The sequence below is a fragment of the Pinus tabuliformis genome, chromosome 7, assembly GCF_031772625.1.
Source record: "Pinus tabuliformis cultivar Carrire ecotype Pingquan chromosome 7, CPIR1, whole genome shotgun sequence".
Lineage (NCBI taxonomy): Eukaryota > Viridiplantae > Streptophyta > Pinopsida > Pinales > Pinaceae > Pinus > Pinus tabuliformis.
Window position 1 is genome coordinate 745167332 of NC_142293.1, and position 26126 is coordinate 745193457.

A 26126-nucleotide genomic window follows, 5' to 3' on the forward strand; every position below is an offset into this window, starting at 1 on the left:
CCTTTGTTGAACCTTTCCATTGAATGAGCTACCTTGCCTCACTTCAAGCTTACCATAGAGACATTTATCACAAGTGAGTGATTTGGGACTCCTCTCGTCGGTGAAAATCCAAGAAGAGTAGGGGACTTAGGCTGCGGTGACAGTGGGCCTCTATCCCAAGTGTTGTTGTGCCCTCTAGCTTTTTCCTCTTTACAAGGCTTGCCAGTTTGTGCAACAACAGGGATAATATCCAACCATAAAACTACAGGGGAGAAACCACTGAGGTGACAGTTGTGGTTGATCTCATTATTTCCCTATACCTAGAGTGCCTAGTGAGTCTTTGCATTAGGTTGCTAGATTTTGTGGTAACTATTACCGCTCAAACTAGCAGGGGTCCTAGGAGGGAATCCTATAGAGCAACTACTAGGTCAAGGGGAAACAATGGAGTGATAGCCCACTGTCACCTCAGGTAAGGCTCCCTGCTCTTTACGGACTTTCATCGATGGGAGGAGACCCGATATAAGTGGAATCACAATAATGAGTATGTCAATGACAAGATGAAGGGTGATTCACAAGGCCTGTTCACAAGAGGCTTGATTATATGGCTTTCTTTGTTGAAAAGCAAGGTGATAGGCTCTCTAGGAAGGGCTAAGAGGATCCTTGAGGTTAGGGTTTGGGAATATGTCTTGTCAAGAGGGTTCCTAGTCCCGAGAATCCTTATGAAGAAATGGTCATTATGTGATCTTTGTGGAATTAGGGTTGTAAGGGTGCGGGACCACAGGACCAAGTGGACCAGAATTAGGTCAAGGATGTGGAGTTGATCAACCAAGGAGGGGCTTGGCCTAATTACGGAAGGGAAGAGGATTGAATGACGAATATTCTTTCGGGAATTAAATGCAATGATCCAAATGAGGATACTTGCTAAGGGAAACCTAGGGCAAGGAGTGATCCTTGAGCAAGGGCTTGTTATATCTCAAGATTCCACTGTTGAAATTTCTTGAAATTTGGAGGGCTTCTAGAGAAAACCCTAACGCAGTTATGGACAAGAGATCAAACTTTTTTGATGGCTACAGTGGGAGAAAAATGATGCCCTAGGTGACGTATGGAGGCTAGCCCTAGAAAAAGAAGGTGATGTGAGAAATATTCTTTAAAAGTGATCACCTATGAAATGATCAATGCCTTATCCTTTAGGAGAGATGGAGTCAGAGAATTTTGTGTTTGGAAAAGATTTACCCAATGAAGGAGGCCTTCAAGCAACTTCAGATGGCATTAGGGCATGAGAGCAACCACTTAAGGTATTTATAATTCGATATGCAACAATTGATGACTTATCAAGATGTATTCAACAACAATAATCTCTAGGAACATTCACCTATTCATACATGGCCCATGCTATGATGCATCGTTACAGAAGATTAAATTTTCCACAATTTTGCATAGAAAAACAGTTATTTAAGACTTACATAGCGAAAATCCCAGTGACAATTCATGTGACAAAGTAAATAACAAGAATAAGCATGAAAATATCACTTACATGTACAAATGAGTATGTCCAATCATCAAATTATGCTAATAATGAAGCTCCAAGACGAGAGAAATAGATGCAAACATCAAAATTCATCCATGCAATCCAAACTCGTTCTCGAAAAGACAATGCAGAATTCTCAAGTAGCTACTAAATCCCAATCCAAGTGATGATGAGAGAATGAATCACCTCTCATCTATTTATACAATCTCTAATGAGTTCGATTTGCCTAATTTGGCCTAATTGAGCCCCAAATAATAAAATAATGTGCAATAATAACATCCCTTAGTGACAAGCCCACCAAGATAGCTCAATAACATAAGAATAAGCCTCTCAAGAGGGTAGAATGATCAATAAAATGAGTCGTTGGGCCTTTGAGGAGGCCTAATGAAGTCTAGAGTGTGCCATGATGTGAGAATGGACCTCAAACATAGTGGACAAGGGGTTGGCCCCTTGTTTTCCAAGCAAATCCCTGTGGTGCTCCCAAGTGGGTGTGGAGCACAAGGACATCCTCATGGGTCTCCAAGTGGATCAAAAATCCCTGTAAATGATTTGTAAGGGCCAGGATGACGACATAAGCCCTCCCTTTGTTTCCTGTAGTGAGCTGCGAGACACATCCTCATCTAGACCCTGGAACATCTGCCAATTGTATGGTACAAATGTGGAGCCATTTGGGCATGGTGAACAAGGTGCATCATCTTCATCGAAAACGGTGGAACGTGAGCAATCAATGAGTGGTGCTAGGGATCCATGAAGTATTCTCTGCTATGGTGAAGGCCCATGGCTCTCAACACTCACTCTACAAGTGCCAATGTGGCCTTCTGGAGGGCTAGGACCTTGTATAGGGAGACTAAGCCCCAAATGCAGACCCACCTTCAATTCTGCATAAGATCCAATGCGTCCCCTTGCACTCCAATACAACAAATCATTAGAATAATCAAGTAAAAGAGCTTACAAGTCATGGAATCAATGGGGCGCTTCATGGTGGCATGCCCTCTCATAGTGGGCTTTGGCATGTACAAGTGTTTCCAAGTTCAATGAGGGGGTTACTCAAGGACCCTATTAGGTGGTTTCAATCTTTAAAGGGGGTGACATGTCCATGGTACATCCATCAAGTGGTAGGTGGCAAATGATATAGTGATGGAACGAAGTGGGAATCAGGGGAATGCTTCAAGCCACATGCCATGGTACAAGGGTAGCTATAATAAGGGAAGCCCACACCTGGGTATATGAGTGAAGGAGGGAGCAAATAGTGGTACATGAGTTACCCTGACCTTTGTTTTTCCACCCTTCTAATCATGCCTTTCGCCTTTGATTGATTTCTCTTCATAACTGCTCGAGGCTCCAGGGAATGAGAGCATGATTTGTAAGATGAAGTAGTAGGTACCCCTTTTTGAGGTGGGGCATTTCATTGCCCACCAGGGTTTGGGACAATCATGGGTTCCTTAATGATGGAGGGAGCTCATCTAAGGCCCATAGGAACTAGGGTGATGGCCATGGATAAGGGGTAGATTTCATGTTTGACTTTTGCCAACGTGCTAAATTTGTATGTCTCGACCATCTTTTGCATTTTGTGGTACATTTCCTATTAAGAGTGGCCAAATTTTGCTTTTTCTTTTCTTTTAGTTGCATCAACCTTCCGGGCATCGTTCTAGGCTCGACCCAAGGTGTGGACAAGGGGAGGGGGAGGCTAATTCTATGTGGACCCGAATGGGAAAAGAGATGAATGAGGCTTGATGTATATGGTGTTGGGAAGCGGGACTACACAACCAAAATCGAGATTTTCGATGTAGTGTCAACCCTAAAGCTAGTGGCCAGTAAGGGAGATCCCACGGGATTAAGATACAAGGCTAACCACGAAATTGGGCAGTGGAGGCAAGAGTATAGACCTATGCCCCTCTTTCTGCTAAATCCCTCCACCAATCCATGCCCAAAAGTGCCCATGACAATTAAGGAAAATTACTCAACTATACCAATGAAAAGCCATACCTTCGGGGTGGGAGGCCCACCTTCAAACATACAATCATAACAAATGGGCGAGGGACGATGGTTGGCTTAGGTGGTGGAGATAATGGCACATCGAGCTATCTAGTGGTTGCAAGGGGCTGCTGGTTGTCGGCTGAGGACCATCTAGGAGAAAAATTCTCCTATACATACTACCTACAGGTGGTGGGTAATAGTGAAAATAACCATAAGAATATCACAATGAACCATTTCTAATACAAAAGGCACAATAGTACTTCACACAAGCATCCTCTTCAAATGTCTTTCTAGCTTAGGGTTTGAAAACAAGTTACCATTGCTTAGATATGGGGTTATCCAGAAGCGCTATGAGGTGCTTCTAACCCCAAGGGGAGGAACAATTTTTAGGTTGACACATCAATCAATAGGTGCAAGGGAATAGTGGTATGGTGGGGGTTTACTTCATGGAAGATTCCACCATCTGTGTATTGGTTATGAAATACCATCATTCTTGAGCTTTATAATGTGAAGAGGAAGTAGTTGTGGTACCTGAGTTATCCCTTTCTTTGGCATATTTTTTGACCCCTCTTGTGCTTCTTTTTCTTTAATGATTTTCTTTTTCTTACATAGCTTTAGTCACAAGCTTTAATTTATGTGGCAATTTCCCCTAAAGATAAAGTAGTTTATTGTTCATCGAGGTTGGGATATTAAAGATCCTTTCATTTTGATTTGTTCATGCATTAGCTAGGAACTAGGTGAGGGATAATGGGTGTTGGGGGGCGGGGGGTGATAGAGCTCTCGCTAGGCTTTTGTCCATATACTTTATTATATCCCAGCCATTCTTTTGCATTTTATCATAATGGTTGTGCTCTTTCTTTTCTTTTTGCTGCGTTAACCTCTTAGGGCCAAGTTTCTAGGGCCCTACTCAAGAATGACGAAAACAGGGAACCAATATTGGTGATAGATCGCAATCAACTCGAAGATGGGATGTGCAATAGGGGATTGGTGGTAAGTGTCAAGTATTGATCACCATGGACGCAAGATCAATTAGTGTCTCCTATTTGTGCCCCTCCTAGATAGTGGAAATAAAGGCCTCAAGGAAGGTCACTTTGGATTAGAGGCAAGGGATAACCACCAAGGTGAAGCAATGGGAACACAAATACAACGAAAAACAGTCATTCATCTAATTCAACCTTTCATACCAATATGCTATTAAACATTAGATGAAAGCACTTAATTACAAAAATGGTTTGTGTACCTTATAATGTATGACCCACCTTCATTTGGTAAGTAAAATAGATGTCACAAAGCACGGATTGGAGCATTTTTGGAGGGCCTTTGAGGCTAGCAACCTGTAGATCACATAGAGCTGTTGGTTGGCACACTGAACTAAACGGGAAAAAATGATTTCTCCTAGGGGTCACTCACTTGGGTGTGTAACAATCCCAACGAGGCTTTGCTTTTTTCCAAACAACTAAGATTTGTTCATCTCAACATTCCCGCTTAGCACTAATCACACTAGGGTTAGGATTCTTGCATTTTGGGGTGTTTTTTCATAGGCTTTTGGGAATGATTCTTAAAATGTAGTTGATGGTTCTTTGTGAATAAGCGTAACTGTAACATGTCTTCTTAGAGATAAGCTACTGTCATTTATGCACTTTTTATTCTATGTGCATTGTAGCATTTTTCACCATTTGATTCATTAATAGACTTTGATTTTCAATGCAATGCCTTGATTTTAATATTACATATTTTATTCTCTTTGCAATGTTTTGTTCTTTCATATTGTTTTCATTTCGATTTGGATGGAAACAAGAGCTGAATAGGGTAATTAGAGAGGGCATCTACATATAGTGTATTTAGGTTACTTGGATTGTACCTCTTAAGAATTGTGGTCCGAGGGTGGCTTATTTCTGTAGCTGAGGGATGGCCTTATTGTCAGACTTACAAATATGCATAAACATTGGATGCATGGCCTTACGGTACCCTTTGGGTAGTTTCAAGTGGGATCTCATCAACTGCAAGTCAATATTGATCACCACCTTCCTTACCTTAATAGTTGATTGAGTACAAATATCACCTCATCTTTAGATGCCCCATTTAATATGAGATCAGGGGAGACTTTATTGCCATTACTGGGGCCGTTGCTCCCTCTCCACTTTTTTTGGTTAACTCGATTAGAGATGTCTAGATCTTTTTTTTTGATGGGGGGTGAGGGGGATTCTTGTTTTTTATCCATTTACATATGTATAGCTCTTTTTTGTTGGAATTTTGGGGTATAGATCATAGTCCCTACGAGGTCTTCCCATCGAGAGCCTTCTAGGATGATTACCTTTTTCTTGCTGCTTCTTCACTTAGCTCAAGTTAACAAGTGATGGATGTGTTTGGATATCAAATTGGCGAGACCTCAGATCTCTTCACAATCTTGCCCCTCCCTTGATAGGTTGGCCTACTTTTGTGATACTTTCGAGGAGCTCCCATCCCAGACCTTGGGATAGTCTTCATCAAATCTGTAGAAATAGCAGTTCTCGGAGGACACAAAGACAGACAAATTTCCTACGCACAAAGTACCACACTATAGGCTCCATTGAGCAACCAGTCATTATTCAGAGATTTTTTTTTAACCATGGTGAATCAGTAACTCATCGAAGTAATTTGGAAAGCCCAAGATCAAACCTAGCGGCTTCTACTATAGTCTATGATATGAAGAGTATATCCATAAGCCATATATACCAGGAATTTATGACTTAGCAAGAGCCGAGACTCCACGAGGGAGGGGGAGCCTACCTGGCCTTGATTGTTAGTTTTGATGGGCCTCCTCGATCTAGGGCCCACCCCTAGGATTCCTCCCATGATTGCGTTGTTGTACTCCCTTAGTCTTGGGTACTCTTTAGATCTTCTGGGATAGTGTGTCATGACTCATAACCTTCATGATGATTGAGGATTTGGATGAGGAGACTTATTCTTCTCTCCCTATTTAGACATTGACTTTTAGTGCTAGTATCACTTGACATGTTCTTGATGAATTTGTGCTTGTGCACTCATTTTATGTCTCTGTATCTTTATTTTTTTTATTTAGTTTTTTAGCGCTTTGCATCTTTGTCCTTGGATATATAATTTTTTTTATAGCTGTTAATGTAACTATAAGAGTTGCTTCTTCATTCCCATAATGTATCACATTGATTGTGTTCTTTGTAGTCCCATTGACCTACTTTTGTGGTCATTTACTGAATAGCGGTACAATTTAAATTACCCTATTATCTGATATGCCTATTAATTTGCTTTGACTTCTGCTCTTGTCAGATTTTGATGTTTTTGCATGTCTAGGAGATGCATTTGGAATCAAAGCAGCGAGAGTCAGACTTGGCCTTTGACTCCGGAATAACCTTTTATATATATATATATATAATATTCAAAATTTAGCTTAAGAGTATAATACTCATACACATCACTGTAAAATAATAACTAAGAAGTTAAGAACTAAAAATACAAATTTGCATATCAATTAGAGCAATCTGAAGAAACTTCCTTTAACAATTAACAACGCCATCCAATCAACACCTAGGTGGAAAGCCTAAGACAGCAGGGGCTAGAAACTCTGCCCGTCGCTCACGTAGGGCCTTCACAAAGTCATGATGCCCCCTCAATTTTTTTTTTGGAGGGGCTAAATATGTCACTTCACTTTGGTGGTGAGAATTGAATCCTGGTGGGGGATTGTCATCTCTTCTACTTAACCAACCAGTCAAGCCCCCGGTGATGAGAAAACAAGACATAAGTTCTGAGATACATATATTTGGTTGAATGGGCATGAAATTCTATAAAATCCTTCTTCGATCTGCGAGAAAATGGTTAGACAGAAACCACAAATCAATTCCTCTCTGAAATCAGTTTCGAGTCGGTGCTAAATCAGCTACGAGGAAAGGTTTTCTTCAGCTCCAAACAATCCAAATAAATTTTTTGAGAAGTGAAATGAGGTATGAAAGACGAGGCCGGGTTTTAGCAAGACAGATTTAGGGTTTAAGGATCTTTAATTCTTTTATTTTTATTTTTTTGTATTTTAAACTTTGGCCCTGCCAGCAGGCTGATGTGTCCGTCGTATCTGACAGACACGGGCTTGGTCAAGCCAGATTTGACTCAGCCTAAGGAGTCAGTTTCTGATTTGGACCATTTTTTGCCCAATTCAGGTCAGAATCAGCCGATTCTTACGACACTGGTTTGGAGTAGTTTCAGAATGGGATCAGATATAATTTGGAACTAGGTTCTTTTGGTTATATTGAAACTCGGGTGCTCATGGAACTATTTTAATCGAAAATTCTTGATTCATTGGTTAAATCATAAATGGTTCTGTGAAATACTTTTGTGGCAGAATTCTACAAGGCACTTGTTTGGCATTGGAACTAAGAAGATGAAATTATATACGTTATTATTGTTAAATATTATATGTACTAGATGGGTAAATTGCTTTTGTGAGGCTGTGATTCATCGCATTACTACTGAGCAATTTGCGACATAATGGAAGGAAAAACTTCTGATCATTTTATAGTGCAAATAATAGTTGTTCTGCAGTCATGGCGTTGAAATATTCTTTTATCTTATATGTTTCAGCCAGAATAAGCATTTCTGAGGCAATAGTTATATTTTTCTTCATTTACTTGCAAGAATCATTGTTCCTGTATGTTGCTAGTTGAATATAGCCATGATTCTGTTTGATACTGCTTTTCAGGGAAAATATGAAATTCTTTCATTATCTGGCTCTTTTGTACTAAATGAAGCTGGAGGAAAGCAAACACGAACTGGTAAGCTGACTGTAGCTCTGGCTGGGACGGATGGCAGTGTTGTTGGTGGTGAAGTGGCAGGTCTTCTTATAGCTGCAAGTCCTGTACAGGTAATGATATTTAAGTAGGCCTTTCTTTGTCGTGCAGCTTCCTAACTGCAATTGATTTATTGAAACTTTTCTACCTTCAGGTAGTTGTTGGTACTTTCCAAGCTGATGCGAAGAAGGGCTTTGGACGAACTGAAAATAGCGAGCCTTCCGGTGCCACTTTGCCAGCGTCTATATCAGGGCATCCACCTTCCCCAGTAGGTTTACAGTCAAGGACCGAGGGTTTTGGTGGCCTGAGAACAGATGAAGGAAGCTATTCTGAACATGCTACTGGAGGAGGTGGTTATAGTCTGAATTCTGAGATCATGCATAATATGAATATGCAGTCCATGGACTGGGGGCCTCAGTTTGACGCTGAGGCAAGGAGTAATGCTGAAGCAACAATGACAGGTGGGTCTTGACTAAATGTTTGTGGTCAGTTGTGATCTTGGGCATTTTTTTTAGGACAATTACGGTAGGCTTCTTTGACAAGTTTGATCTTAACCACAGATGATGTCTTAATGGCATGTGCATGTATATTCTTGAAACATCTCCTAGAAGGGGTGTAATCTCTGCAATTGTTATTTCCAACATTACCAAATATTACTCTCCCACTTCAAATTTCTCGGGTGTTGAGAGGGTTTTAATATCTCATTCAAAATGCAAATTTATAACTTTGGTAGGGTTATATCAGGAACAATAAATTTTGGGTTTCTTTATTTAATGACATTCATGTGCTCTTTTCATGGTGAATTTTTTCTGGCAAACATGATCTTGAATAAAATGCCTTGTGCAACTGCTCTAATCTGTAAAAATTATCTGCATAAATAAGATTGGCCAATGCTTTTGTTTTTATTTGCCAAGTCGATTTAGCATTTGATTGAGAATTCTCTATGGCATGTCACAATAATTTAACTAAAAGGGCATGCTATTGAATTCCCTTAATCTTGTGTTTAATCAGCATGCAATTCATATGTGCACCTTGCATGAAACTAGGACTACTACAACAGCACATTGGCCCAGGGATTGAGGCAATGCCCTATTAGGTGATTTATAAACTATATTGAACGGAACCTGAAGTATTTAGCATATCATAATATTTATCTTGAAATTTTTTAAATTAAAACATTTGCCTGTTCTGTTAATAAGTAAAATCAGTATGAAAAAATAGGTTTCTGTCTGCACGTAGGAGCTTATGTTTTACTGACTTGGTGAAGGTGTCTTTTGCCATGATGCAATATACGTTTGAATACCTTGTTAATAATTATCCATGCCTTTTAACTTGGAATGGGTGATTGGAAGTTCACAACTCAGAAACAGATTTGAAATGTGTGATGACTAAAGACTGTCTAACGTTTAGTACTAATTTCATTGTTTGGATGGACATGGTCTTTAGTCCATTGAGAACTACTGTAGTAGATACTAAGCGTGGATATATCTTTCCCTGTAATGAACACTCACAGTTTGAATTTTTCCTATACAATTGTGAGATGCAAATTTTCCCGACAAGGATTCAAAGGTTTTGCCAATTTGGAAGCTGGCTTGGGGTGCAAGTCTTTGGCCTGATGTTATAGCATCCTCGCTCACTCTGGTATTAATATTACTGATGGTTTATGTATCAGGCCTTGTGCATTGCCTTTTTATTGTGGTTGTTATCTAAGTGATGTTGTGTCCCACTTATTTCATTTGTATTATCCCTATGGTGGGGTTTTATTTCATATTGGTAATCCCCTTCTACTTGTGTGTGTGTTGTAAATAATCCAACATGGATAACGACTGTGAGACAGAGATGGTTTACAAGGCATTACTGGCACCAAAGGATTTTCCAATTGAGAAACTGGCTTTGGGGTGCAAGTCCTTAAGTTGATGTAATACTAAATAGTATCTTCCATCACTCTGGCATTACCTGTTAACATTACTGTTGGTTTTGTTTTCATGTCTTCCGGGCCGTCTTAGGGTTGCGGTTGTTTTCTATGTGATGTTGCATGCTATCTTACTACAATGACATTTCACTAGGGTGGAATTTTGTCCCACATTAGTACTCTTTAGAATTTTTTGTGCTTGTGTTGTGAATAACCCCACATGCATAACAATCATGAGATAAGATGGTTTAACGGGTGTAATACTCAAGAACATGTGTTTCCTTCGTGGAGTTCATAGGATTGAATGTGGAGAGGGGTAGGATATGTAGACTCTTGTTCCACAGTCAAGGAGGTTTCATGTGTCAATTTGGTGTCTGGCTAGGCTGTGACCTTAAATTAGAATCTTATAATTTTAATTACTATTATTATTATACGAGGCATTTCATGCATCAAACATTGAGATATTGGATCTGCTGTCCCCACATCCAGTTCATTTGGATCCATGTATCTGAATCCTGATCCAGATTCACTGGGATCTGTCTAGGATTTGTCATGGAGGCAGAGCCTGCGGAGAAGGAATGGATCGCCACTTTTGAAAATGGATCCTGTCTTTATGAAGTGGATCCTGAAATATTTGGGGCTCTTTTGATGATGGATCCCTAGTAAAACTATTATTTAATACAAAAAAATCCTAATTGCCTAAATTGCTAAACCCCACTTATACTTCTGTAAGAAGACTGATTCTCCCATTGCAGAATACAAAAGCTTAGGACTGTAAACCGACTCATTTTTCATCTACAAACTGCATCCAAGTTTGAAAGACTGAAGTTCTTGGATCAAGATCCATCGACTACAGACTGAATTGAGGACTGAAGCTCCAGGATCTGTCATCCATGGATTGAAGTGCTTCAAAATTCAACGACTCATGGATATCAACTGACTCATGAATAGGTCCTGAGAAATGTTACGAAGTTTAAAAACGATCACAGAAATCTAACTGCCCTTTTATGGTTGCTCTGTCTAGTTTGTTGGATGTCTATTATTTGTTGCATGGAGAGTACTTGAATGGAAAGCACACGCAATGCAACTGATTAATTATGATCTAGTTTACTTCTACTGCAAAGTATGTTGTTTTTGTTACTGCAAAATCGAGCAGGCCTAGTGCAAAGCTTCACTACGTAATTTATGTCTTATGGCAACAAAGAGATAAGCCACCTTTTTCACCTCAATGGCCTTTCACCTGCTATTTAGTGGTTGGATGTTATTCCCACAAGGGAGGTTTCTCTGGCAAAGATTAGATGACCAGGATTCCAAGCCAGATGGTTCTCTAATGGTTCTCTAATGAGCTTGTAGACAAATCACTTAAAAAGGTCTTCAATAAAGGAGGGTTCAAAGGTGATAAGAGTCTAATGGTTATGGGAGAAGGTATCAATAAACTTTTGAAGGCCAAGATAAGAATTACAAATGTTCAAGTACACTCTCCACTAACCCCAATAAACTAGAGGAAAGTTGTTATAAGCTAGGGTTCTCCACTAACCCCAATAAACTAGAGGAAAGTTGTTATAAGCTAGGGTTTTTATGATATGCAGATTTACAACATGCAAAAACATATAACAGCGAGGAAATATCCTATAAATGATGAAATCAATAAAGGATTGAACGCTATCAAAGAGGTAAGCAATGGATAGGTCAACTTTAGGTTTTTAATGGTTAAAAATGCATAGAAAAACAACATAAACCCTAGACATCAGCCATAAATATGTATAAAAATGTGCAACACGTTTGACTTTGCTTCTCAAATGTTAATAAATACTCTTCACACCTAACGGGCAATAACATATAGGAACAAAAATGCTATTGAATGTAGATTTAAACCAAACCCTAACCCTAGGTACCAAGAAATAAAGGAAAGATAGAAATGTTTAAAAGGTAATCCCACAATCGGACTAGTGCCTATATTCAATTGGGCTATGGAGTCAAAGAGGCTAGGTGAATGATAGGACTTGGTTGAAGAGGGGGGTTGGAAGACTAAATAACTTATCTTAGAAACTCTAGTGACTTCTTGTAGGAGATTTAAGGTCAAAGGATACATGCAAGAAGTTCCTTTGATGGATTTTCGAATGACAAATTTTGCATAACATGTGGAAACAAGATTTTATAAAAGATTTTGCACTTTTAATATGGCACAATAGAAATCATAATTCCAGAGTATAGCATGCAAAATATAAGAAAAATGACAATTAACTTGCACCATTCAATCAAGAATCACTTCATCAATCCAAAGATAGTCTCTTGATGCAAAAATATCTTTCCCAAGACAATTCACTCCATCATTCCTCCATAGCGACCAAGAGAAAAATACAAGAAAGCTACTACACTCACTCAAGAGAGAAGAAATTAGTGCATGTGATGATGAATAAGTGAAAATGACTTACTTGAATCTTCTATTTATATCAGGGAAACCGAGTCATTTTCCACTAATTGACAATAAAAAATAGTAAAAGTTTGCTTAAAGCCTTCAACTAAGCTAGAAGGTCACAAGTCAACTTCAAGATAACTTTTACAAAATGATAAAACATAAGAAATAAGTCATAAATCCTCCACTTGTGTGGGAAGAGAGGCTTCCAACATGAGGTCATCCATAAAAAAAGTGGCATTTCCATCAAGCAAGTGACAAAGTGGGTCCAAGGGTGCTCATCACTCCAAGGGACATCATCAGTGCATAGGTAGATCTCTAAGTAACATCTCCTCCCCCATGATGTCATCATGAAGTAGGCTCGCGCCACCCTTCTAAGACATGCATGGATGACATGGTAGCCCTAGGATCAAGCATTGGCATCAAAACATGGTGTGCTGGCCCTCCCAAATCATCTCAAGTGGTTTCCATCATCATTTGGGCTTTGAAATAGGCAATATCCATCAAACAATTACAAGGCTAGCATAGGGGCATCTTGGGTCCATTTGGGCACATCATCAATCAAGCCAATGCCTCGGCGTCTTGGCTCAACGTTTTAGCATTTGGAGGTGTAGCAAGAGGAATACAACCACGTGGGGGCTCCTCAAATCCCACTATTCATCTCAGGAGGGGCAACATTGGGGTTGCAATGCCATATGTGCTTTCAAAGTTGGGCTAGACATCCTTTTCCTTGTGTAAGAAATTTCATATGTAGACCCATCAATCCATAGATGCATATGATAAATGTGGTCATGGAATGGGAAAGACTTCAAGGAAGATGACCATAATCATGGTACCAACTAAAGGAGGTCCAACATCTTGAGTACGATGAGAAGAGGGAGCAACCGTGGATACATGTGTTACTTTTCCTTATCATGTTTTTCCACCCGTTTGGTGTGTCTTTTACTTTGATGATTTGTCTCTCTTTCTTGCATCGCTTAGGTGACCCAACTTGCTTTATGCTTTTTCAGTACCCCTTAAAGATGTAGTAGTTTATTTCTCATTGGGGTTGGGACATTCATAAGTTCCTTTGTTTAGATAGAGCATGAAATCCATATGAATTGGGTAATGGCTAAAGAGGTGGGTGGAGCTCATGGCAGGTTTTTTTCCACGCACTTCTATATGTTCCAGCTATCCTTTGCATCTTTAATTTTCTTTCATTTGTGGCTTCATATGCTTTTATTGTTCTTTCATCTGCATCAACCTCTTAGGGCAAATTTCTAGGCCCTAACTTAGAGACAAGGATATAGGTTGTTAGCGCCAATGGCAATCAACCCAAAGAATGGAAGTGGATGAAAGGAGAAATGGAAGATGGTATGAATTACCTTGAGCACGCTATATCAATTAGTGTCCTTCCCAATAGTGGAAGAAAAGGGCCTCAGGGGAGGTTACATTGGACTTGGGGCGAAAGATAATCTCCCATATGAAGTATGGGAACAAGGGTACAATAAAGATAGGTCAATCATCTAGCTTGGCCTGTGATCCATATTAGCAATGCCCCAAACATTAAATGAGAGCACATGATTACAAAAATGGTTTGTGTACCTTCTGATAGATGACCAACCTTCCTTCAAGAAGTATGCTAGATAGGAGAGAGCACTGGCTGGAGCATGGGTGGAGAGCTCTGAAGTAAAGCTATATGTGGATCATCATAGGGCTGCTGGGGAGAAATAATACTGATGGTGAGAAACATTTTCTCCTAGCGTTTACCTGCTTTTGGTGGGTAATAATTCGCTCTTGAAATTGATACTTCCTTTTAAAATTCAAAACCTATGTGATACAGATAGAAAAAGAGCTTATGCAGTCCTAATTCTGATCGTGTCTGGTTCCTAACCTTCAAAGCATTCTCACTATTGCTGGAAACAGGCCTTGCCCTATGCCTTATAATTGAGCATATTAAGGACTACTAAGATTCTGCTGGACTCTGCATCTTGTAGAAAAATTCCAATTTTTTTTTTTTTTTTTTTTTTTTTTACGGAGAATCTGCAATCAGTCTGGATATTTTCAAGATCAAAGCATCTGCATTATAGAAATAAAAATAAAAATTATTATTATTTTTAAAATTATATTAATATTAAGGAATTTAGACTTCTGTGATCCATAACATTGTTTAGATAATCTTCGGCAAAATCACATAATCAATCTATATTAATATTTATATATATGTTTGTACATGCTGTTTCCCCACCCTATCCAGATGCTGGTTTTTTAAAATTTGGTGGATCCATACCAGGATCTCGATCCTGGTAACTTGGACCAAAAACTTTGCCAATCTGACAGTTGGCTTTGGAGTATACTCCGTCACTTCAGTATTAACTTTGCTGGCAGTTTTGGTGTGATGCCTTGTTATTCGACTCTGGCTTTTGGTTATATCTGTGTAATGTATCGTGCTATCTTAGTACAATGGCTTATCCCTATGGTGCGGTTTCATTTCACATCAGCACTTCCCTTTCTGTTAGATCTAACATAAAAATATAAAATGACCACTTCCATTATGGTACATGAGTAGCCCTCTCTGGCCAGCAGCTGATAGTCTGTGTAGCCTTCTGTAAGAGACGAGGAAATAATTTATTTGGTGGTATGAAATTTTATAGTCATCAGCAGTTGTACTTCCTATTCTGAATTTCATTTGTTACCTTTAAGTTTGAGGTGGTTAGGGAGTAATCTGGCGGCTCTTACCATCGTTTCAGTTGTGATGTTATAGATGTTGGACAATGTGTGCCTCGTTGATGAGCATGCTGGTCTCTTTAACATTGTTGTCCATCTTATCGGTTGATATCTAAGAAAGAGAGTTGTTTAGATGGGGTATATTTAGTCAGAACTGGATGCTTTATGTTTTATGCTCCACTAGCTTGGCACTCCCTAAAGAGATGTAGCCTGTAGGTGGATTAGCATCTTCTGTTTGGATGTGTGGTGCAAGATTGGAGGACATTGTATTTCAAACCTATGCATTTATGTTACAAGACATTGTGCTTATACTGATGGCCTAGAATACTGTATTCCGTCTTGGGCACATGTTAAAACTGCCTACACCTAGAAAATATTTTGATGAAATAATGATTCCGTGTTTAAGTGCTATGAATATTTCTGGTATGTGATTACATCTCAGAGGTTAAGTCACTGAAAACATTTTTTTGTGCTCCATCTGTAAGTTTTTATTCAAAGTTTGTTAGATTTCGTGTATAAATGCTATGATATGCGAATGCATCTCATAGGTCAAATCACTGAGAACATTCTTTGTGCTCCATTTGTAAGTGTGCTTTCAAAGTTGGTTATGAACTATGGGGAGTTCAGAATATTATGTTTCTCTTATATGCTGCATAATAATTATTCTTTGGAGTTTGGACGGTGTGATTTAAATCCTTTGGTGATTTTCAACCATAAATCTTTTGTTTAGGAGGATGCTGTATTGTTTTGCACAACTATTTCATAAAGTTGGTGAGGTATACTGTATGATGCTTTGCACGCTTTCCTCTACCTCAAAATGTGTGTCCAAATTTCTTAAAAGAAAATGCCAGTGTACCGTTTTTCACAATTGATTGAAGACGATGGCTTTGATAGGATAGTTATATGGACAAGAATGTCCTCAGTTATCTAGCTAGAAATTGACATAGTAAATGGCCGTCTTTCCAGGAATACACCAACCTCAGCAGCCCATCGAATCCTCTTCCAGGATGCACATGCACTTGTGCCAATTAAATAAAGCGAATTTCCAATAAAGAAAACCTCCAGTGCCATAGTATACATGTGCATGACTTCAGGATAAAAATAGAATGGGATAAGGTGTGTTAAAAATAATAGATTTCATGCCTAACATGGCACACCCTATCTTATTTGACGACTTGTTCTTTAAACTGCCAAAATCTGCACCTGACATCATTCTTAAGCAAATGGGTTATGCCCTCTGCTGCTGGTGATATAGAAGAAGGCTGCATGTAACCAGTCACAGAAGGGTGATCTTCATTATTCAATGGAGAGTTGCCTGACTTTCAAGTCCTCACACCTTCACACAGGAATGTGATGAGGCTTGAAGTGGAGGTCAAGAGAAGTGTGCAGCTCATGTTGGAGCAATTCTTGCAACTCACATGTTGGAGCAGCATACACCTTTGGAATTGTCTCCAAGCTTGTCTTTGTAAAAAGTTAAAAACTATTAGATTTAGTCCAACAAAGTGAATGCAAAAAGCTTTTCTACATTTCTGAAATAGAACCTGCATTCTGTTGCTTGTGGTCTTAAACAAGCAATTTCATGTCATTACTATTGGAAGTGTCTTCCTGCGTTTTACTTAATGGAAAATATGCATTTTATGGTTTTAATATCTAAGTTCTTCCAAATTTCTGGTGAGTTTTCTCTTATTTGCTTGTAACCTTGTACAAACGTTAGTAAGCTAATAACATGAAGATTAAGAATGAACATTGAACTATGAATAAATAATGAATTATTGAACATCATTGATGTAGTAAATTAATAAACAAATACTATAATTCCATAATTTAATATGGATCAGGAACTATATTTCAATAATATATATATATATATATATATATAATTTAATAAATATATATATATATATATATATATATATATAAATATAATTTAATAAATATATATATATAATGTGTCCCTCATGTCCTGTTTTCGGGATCACTGTTTCTCATGTCGAATACTCATATTTACATGTCCTCTTGTGTCTCGTGTCCTTGTGTCATGTGACTTGCGACTTGCCTGGCCTATTTGATTGTTGTCTATTATGAGTCATCTTCTTTGCATGAATCAAAGAATCTTGGCATGGACGTACTATTTTCACATGGATGATTGTTGTCTATGATTTCGTCACCTTCTTTGCATGAATCTTGGCATAGACATACTATTTTCACATGGATTATATATATACCCGGAACTTGGCTTCGCAAAAGCTTTGTCAAACTTTGGGCTGGACAAAGCTCAACAATCATGGAAAGTTTTGTGTTAGTTACTGGTAAGTTTACAAAGTTTCACGAGTTTTGTACTGGTGCTGAATTTCCAGGTGAGTATTCATTCTGTGAGCATGTCGGTCAAACTTGTGAACACTCGTGGGTCTCATAACATACACATTTTTTATTTTATTTCATATATATATATATAGGTTTTCCACGGGTGGTGAGCTTTTAGGTGAGTACTTTGAGAACATCTTGGTTAAATTCACATCGTGTGGGTCTCAAAATATATATATATATATATAAATAAGATTTTTGTTTGTATTTTCATTTATGTTTATTTTGGGTGGTTGGGAGGAATGATTGTGTTATCTTTCCCCAATCAGGTTTATTTTGTAAGTGATATCATGAGCTTTGTTATAATGACTTCAAGTCTTGTTGAGACTGAACAGTCACTCAAGGACTCAGACATTTTTATTCCTGATATGAAATATAAAGATATTTTTCATGTTCCTCTCTCACACACACAATAAGATATGATGAGCTTTGGTGTAATGGCATATGATGATGATTATGAGCTTTGTTGCAATGACTTCAAGCCTGTCTGAACCGTCCCTTGAGGACTGGAACATGTATATTACTGATATGGAATATAAAAACATTTCTCATGTTCGTGATACACACACATGTCAATTGGGTTTATCTCGGATGGTTGGGAGGAATGAATGTTATCCTCTCCACCCAGGTTCAGTTCCTGTAAGTAATATGATGAACTTTATTGTAATGGTTTCATTGTTTACAGTCCATCGAAAACTAAAATATGTATATTCCTAATACAAAATTAATTTATATACACATTCTTTTTATTGGTTTATCTTAACCAAATGTAAGTATACAGAGTAATGATTAAACATTCAAACCATTTCATTATTTAAGTAGTTAGGGATATCTGCTAGTATAATGGTTAAACATTCAAAACCATTTCATTATTTAAGAAGTTAGGGATATCTGCTAGTATTTGTATTGTATGCCACTTGCATGGACAAGTCTATGGCTAAACTTACCTTGATATTTTGTATAGTACCTTGTTAGTAGACGTCGACGAGGGTCACATATGAAAGTAGTCTTTATGGATTCATTAGATTTTAGTATTTCTTTGTCGATCCATCATTATGTTGCAATAAAATTGTTGAATAGAGATATCTACATAGAGGCTGAACATCAAAGAAGATAGCCAAGAGTGGGATGCTATGCATGGCTATTGCTTCTGTTTGTGGTCTCCCTTTAATTTCGAACTTAAATGCCTGGATAAACTGCTCCGAAACTTACTTCACATGAACAGACTTCCTTGACATGTGGTAATGTGCCTTCAATTCTCCCTTTAATTTCGAACGTAAATGCCTGGATAAACTGCTCCGAAACTTACTTCACATGAACAGACTTCCTTGACATTTGGTAATGTGCCTTGAATTAGTTGGAAGCCTTGTTGCTGGCCAAACGATGCAAACACCGACAATGTAGTAAACATCACGTCCCAAGTGTCCACTCAGCATGTGAATGGGTGTGATTTCCAGCGATGATGCATAGGATACACTTGTGTAAAGCTTCAACCAAACGCCACCTGGAGTGAACAATTTCTAATTTTCAAATTTGTGTAGTTTAGCGGTCATATTTCTAGTTCACTTCTCACTCATTTATTCATATATCTTAGTTTGGAATGGAGATAGCTTCAGAATGGGTGCTTTTTGGTTCGTCTCTCTTGGCACGTCCTAGCCTAGTGTTTGCGAAAGCGCTGTGGAAAAAGGTGTGGCATATGTTAATTTACGGACATTTTGTGATCCTATGACCTGTCAACCGCTGAAGCCATGCTTCCAGGTCATTAAAACAGATGTTAAGTAGAAACCAATGTTATGTGGAAAAAGGTGTTGCATATGTTAATTTACGGACATTTTGAGATCCTATGACCTGTCAACTGCTGAAGCCATGCTTCCAGGTCATCAAAACAGATCTCAAGTAGAAACAAATGTTATGCTATAGCCATGCTTCCAGGTCATCAAAACAGATCTTAAGTGGAAACAAATACTACACTATAGGGACTTGGATGATAATGCCTTAAACATATTTATTACATTTGCTGTTCAATACTAGTTCCGAAGGAAAATGGACATGCATAAAAATTATTTAGCACTGTTTTTATCCAAACTAATAACAGGCTGATACGGAAAATACTTCAATCGAGGAAAAACTCTAGCATTAAATTGACCGCAGTCTAAATGTTTTACATGTTTGTTTTTGGGCATATTTTCCGATAAGGTTTATTTGAAATTTGGCCGAACATTGGTTGGAATGGCATTTGAGTCGTTAAATATGTATAGACGGCCTTTGATTTGTTAAATATGAGTTGTTAAATATGTATGGACTGGTACAGTGATGTGTGGTTTAACGGTAAGTCAAACGGGCGAAGCCCGGGAGACCAAAGTTCAAATCTCATTGAGTACAGTGACCTGCTGTGGTGGCGGCTAGAGGGGCGGACCCCCCCTGACCGTGGGTCTGCTCTTGCTAAAATCATAGGATCTTAGCATACCCGACTTGCAGGTGGTTGGTTATGCTCTTGGTGTTATAGTGGCAGCTATGAGCATTGATCCTGGGTCTCCCGTGGATTAAACTTGATAGTTACCGATTCACCATGTGGTTAAAAAAAATATATATATATATATATATATATATATATATATGGACTGTTTTTGAGATTTTTTAGGATTTTAAATTTATTATGCATTCAAAAATACTAACAATTTTATCGAGAATTGTATAAGCAGATTTTAGTGAAAAGGCAAAAACGTTTAGACATTGCCATTAAAATGTACTATTTTATGGGGCTTCTAGTGTGTTAATCATCTTGTGCGTACAATTTTATCGAGAATTGTATAAAAGCAGATTTTAGTGAAAAGGCAAAAACGTTTAGACATTGCTATTAAAATGTACTATTTTATGGGGCTTCCAGTGTGTTAATCATCTTGTGCATTTATATTAGGTACTTATTTATGGCCTTATAAAAAATGCTGGAATTATCATTTTGTATAAAGATAGGATAGGATGTATTACTTTTAATTTTGAAAGTATAAATTTAAAACACTTTTAGATTTATTTGGTCACCTCCCGTGATTTTTTATAGATGTTGCAGCTTGAAACTTCACATCCATACTACTAATGCAGGAATTACAATCCCCCAACAAACACATTTTGTGTGTTTTAGTGGGCAACTTTTGTAGAAAGGCTTCATGGCCATTTAACTTGTGGCTTCACTCTCCAAATTGGATGGTTCGGAACATAATGTTTGGGATTTAATTCTTTTGAATGTTTTTAAGAAAATTGTTTGGATTATACACTTGGTTGTAATAAATGAATGATTCGAAATGCTTTATTTCCAATTTGTTGGAGCTAAAATCAGGGTTAGGGTTTTTACATTTACTCAAGATCCCATGGAATCTTCATAATTAGTAATTTTTGTTTAGATGGACTTGTTGGGTATACCGTTTTGCTCAATAAGAATTGCTATAATGATATCATTAAAGTCCTTGAATAGGCAACTTGGATTTTGAATCTTAGTCTTTCCTTTGTGCATCCATATTCACAATGATTTTTATTGGGAAGTTTTTGAATAGTTAACTTGGATTTTTGGCCTTTAAACCACTAAATCTTTCCTTATGTATTCATGTTTCTTTATCTTCCATCTGTTTCAAACTATCTTATCAAGGTTTATACTTCACATATAACTCAAATATGAATTTTATATTTGGTTATCTGTATTTTGTGGTTTATATTTTCTTTGTTGTTGAGATGATTGGTTTACATACAATTATTCATAGTTTGTGCTTTATGTTGCTAATTCAAAATATAATTGTGATTGCTATATTATAAAACATTACAAGTTTTCCAAGATTAAGAAGCCAAAACTTTTTGGGGCCAGTAATGTACTTTTATGTGAATATCTTTTAAGTATTTTTATTTTCATATTTAACTTATTTATATTTTGTGATTTATAGTTTATTTTTATTTTTATTTATGCTGGTTTTCCATTTTCCATATATATATATGTGATGTTAAACATTGTTTTTATGCAGAAACTTCTACTTTAAAAGCAAAGTACATTTTTTATCACTATATAAAACATTGCAAACATCTATAAAACTATGAAAATAACAAACCAGAAATTCTAAAGACCCGTAATTTATTTTTATGTGAGTACTCGTCATTTAAACCATTTCCTTTTTCTATTACAACTTATTGCATATAGTTTGACACACTGCAACTTTCCTGTCTATGTATAGACATTTACAATGCTATTTAAGTGTAGGGACTATGAGAAAAATAAATAAATTTAAGGAATTTGTTTATTAATTTTATTATTATTATGGGATAATGCTACTATTTTATTCTTTTTTTCTATTTTAATAAGGGGATGTCTAATCTCAAAGCAAGTGAAATATTGTAGATGATATGCTATAGGTATAACATAATATTAAAGGTACCTGCCTATTTTCATAAGAGAAAATTGGATATGCACATGTAAGCACACACATGAACTTGGTGGTTGAAGGTAGTTATTTGTAAATTCCAATTGAAATTGGTTGATTCATCGCTAGATCTATTTTTATTGAGACAAATATTTTAAAGGAGAATCAATTGTTTAGCACCCTCACCACCTCTTCAGAGAAAGAAGGAAATCACATCCTAAACCCTACTCTACATCGGAAGTAAACATATATATGAAAATATAAAATATGAAATTTTTTAGGTAAGTCGTTTGTTTTTACTCAATTTGAATAGGCTAGGAATTAGTGGAATTTCATTTATAACATTTATTCATCTTATGTGTTTTGGTGAACGGTCAATATTTGTTAGGAAAATGGGTGAATCACTTGCTTAACTTGGCCCTACTGTGTTTGTTATGAACCTTATGCCTTAATAATGATAAGAAGTCAATGAGTACAATACAAGACAATATATTTATTAGGAAAATGGGTGAATCACTTGCTTAACTTGGCCCTAATGTGTTTGTTATGAACCTAATAATGATAAGAAGTCAATGAATACAATATAAGACAATATAGGATGATCCTAATTCTAGGTCTCATTGGTGTGCATGTGTGTGGATAAACAAAGTGTCCAATTTGGTTATCCATATTTTGGGGTTTATATTTTCTTTTTCTTGAGCTGATTGGTTCACATACAATTATTCATAGTTTGTGCTTTATGTTGCTAATTCAAAATATAATTGTGATTTCTATATTATAAAACATTACAAGTTTTTCAAGATTAAAAAGCCAAAACTCATTGGGGCCATTAATGTACTTTTATGTGAATATCTTTGAAGTATTTTTATTTTCATATTTAACTTATTTTTATTTTGTGATTTATAGTTTATTTTTATTTATGCAATGGTTTTCCATTTATATTATCTTTCTTTTGTGATGTTAGACATTGTTTTTATGAAGAAATTTTTAATTCAAAACAAAATACATTTTTTATCAATATAAAGAACATTGCAAACATTTATAAAACTATGATTGTTAAAATAACAAACCTAAAATTCTAAGGACTGGTAATTTATTTTTATGTGAGTACCTGTCATTTAAACCATTTCCTTTTTCTATTACAACTTATTGCATAAAGTTTGGCACACTGCAACTTTCTTGTCCATGTATAGACATTTACAATACTATAAAAGCGTAGGGACTATGAGAACAAAAAAATGTTTTATGGAGTTTTTTTTATTAAAATTATTATTATTATGGGTTAATGCAACTATTTTATTCTTTTTATATTCTAATAAGGGGATGTTTAATTTCAAAGCAAGTGAAATATTGTAGATGATATGCTAGAGGTGTAATATAATAAAGATAATAGTAAAGGTACTTGCTTATTTTCATAAGAGAAAATTAGATATGCATAGGCATGCACACACATGAATTTGATGGTTGAAGGTAGTTATTTGTAAATTCCAATTCAAATTGGTTGACTCATGGCTAGATCAATTTTTATTGAGAAATATATTTTAAAGGAGAATCAATTATCTAATACCATCAACACCCCTTCAAAGAAAGAACGAAAACACACCCTAAACCTTACTCTATGTCAGAAGTGAACATGTATATGAAAATATAAAATATGAAAAAATTTAGGGAAGTCATTTGTTTTTACTCAATTTGAATAGGGTAGGAATTAGTGGAACTTCATTGATAACATTTATTCATCTTATGTGTTTTGGCACACTGCCAATATTTGTTAGGAAAATGGGTGAGTCACTTGCTTAACTTGGCGCTAATGTGTTTGTTATGAACCTTATGCCTTAATAATGATAAGAAGTCAATGAATACAATACAAGACAATGTATGATGATCCTAAGTCTAGGTATCATTGGTGTGTGTGTGTGTGTATGTGGATAAACAAAGTGTCCAATTTTAATGGAATGGTATAATGAAAGGTTCTAGCCTACATACCAATATAACTATAGAAATGTAGTAAATCAATAGTGAGGGCTTTAATAAGGGGTTTTAGGGTTAACATGGGGCTTGTCTAGGGCTTAACATGCCTCCCCCTTTCAAACAAGTTTTGTCCTTAACAAACTAATTGTGGGTGTTTTTGAATGAATAACTCGTCTTCTCATGTCGCCTCTTCCATTGGTGGGTTCTTCCATTTGATGAGGTACTTAGTAATTGCTTGATTTCTCAGTTGCTTAATCCTTTTTTCAAGGATTGTTTCTGGTTCTAATATGATTTTCCCTTCATTAATCTCTGGTAAAGTAGTTTGAACTAAGATCTTGTCACCTATTACTTTATTTAAGCCAAAAACATGGAAGATGAGATGTACACGTGAAAATGAAGGCAATTCCAACGTGTAAGTCACAATTCCACTCCTTTGCAACATTTTGTAGGGTCCATAATACCTCAATATTAATTTATTTCTACACGTGCCATGAACCATATTTTTTTTGTAATTGTCATTATTGGTGAAGAGAGAAGTTTGACTTGGTTGAATGATGACAGCCTCTCACATCTCTTGAAATATATTCTCAATCTCTCTTGTAAGGCCTAATGTTCGATGGTACACTTCCAAGTTGCAAATGAATAACATGGTCATGATGGTTTCGAGCAAGTGGAAGACTTTTAGGATTATCTCCAAATACCTTGGAAGATTGTTGATAACTTTTCAGTGGTCCATTGGAGCGGAAGATATATATGTTTGAACATTTAATGAACACAATTGTGCAATTACACCATGGTGTCTCTTGTTAAATACTTTTGTCATGCTATTACAACTCATCACTTTAGAAGGTTCTCCTTTGATACCTCTAAGTTCAATTCCCTTACCTTTGGAGGAAAATCTCATGAAAATATATTGAAAATTAAGGGCCAGTGTTCTCAATAATGTAACCATTGGACCCCTAATACAATGTAAACACCACCCATTTGGATTGTAATCATGGGACTTACCAATAAATACTCCCTGCCCCGCCTCCCATATTTAGTTTAATATTATGACACTTCCTTGAACAATTTATGGTACCTCCATTTACAATCATTATTTGAAATTATAGTGTTGGAAATACGAAGTGATTAACAAGTTTTGCCGATTTTACCTCAAAAACAATCATCTTTAGTAAAGTCTGATAACCATTATTGTAGGCAAATTCAATTAAATGTAGGTAGTCTTCCCACTTAGCGGGCCTATCCATAACATACATTTGCAGCGTGTCCTCCAAAATTTGATTGGTCCCTTCTGTATGAACATCCGTTTGAGGATGATAAGCTGTGCTAAAATTTAGTTTTGTGCCGATGCCTTCAAATAAACCCTTCCAAAACCTAAGAGTAAATTTCACATCTCGATATGAGATTACAGTTCTAGGCATACCATGTAGTCTAAAGATTTCTTTCATGATTATTTCGACTATATTAATGGCTTTCAAAGTAGACTTTACATGTATAAAATGCGCTGCTTTACTACATTTGTCTACCACAACCATTATAAAGTCATGCTGTCTTCTTGTCTTCAACAAACTAGTGATAAAATCCATGGATATTACCTCAAATTTCCATTCTAGAATGGGTAAAGGCTATAATAATCCAACCGAACGCTGATGGGAAGCTTTAACCTATTGACATTCTAAACATCTTGCTACATATTTTGCTGTTTTTGAGTTCATATTAGGCCATTACAAGTCCTTGCTCAACATAGTTATGAGCTTTTTATGCCCAGGATGTCAACTATAGGCTTTTTATGCAATTCATTAAGGATAAATGATTTTATGTTTTGCTCATTGAGTATAAATTATATTCCTATACATCAACAAATCCTCTTCATTAATTGAAAAGTCATTTTCTTCCTCATTTCTAGAAGAGTATGAATTATATTCCTATACATCAACAAATCCTCTTCATTAATTGAAAAGTCATTTTCTTCCTCATTTCTAGAATCTTATTTTTTTATTTTTCTCCTTGATTTTAACACATTCTTCATCCAGTCAAGGCCTACTAGCACAATTGATTAACGATGGGCTTCATTAGC

At 36.7% G+C, this 26126-nt stretch overlaps 1 protein-coding gene across 1 annotated transcript in view; it reads left to right on the plus strand.

The window, feature by feature from the left end:
- The window catches only part of LOC149249689 (AT-hook motif nuclear-localized protein 14-like), a 67233-nt gene extending 58153 nt beyond the window's left edge, over positions 1-9080 (plus strand). The window contains exons 5-6 of the mRNA XM_089458761.1: positions 8190-8351; positions 8432-9080. Of these exons, the coding sequence (XP_089314887.1) occupies positions 8190-8351; positions 8432-8749 (480 nt within the window). The 3' untranslated portion in view covers positions 8750-9080. The remainder of the gene's footprint in view (positions 1-8189; positions 8352-8431) is intronic.
- The last annotated feature ends 17046 nt before the right edge of the window (positions 9081-26126 follow it).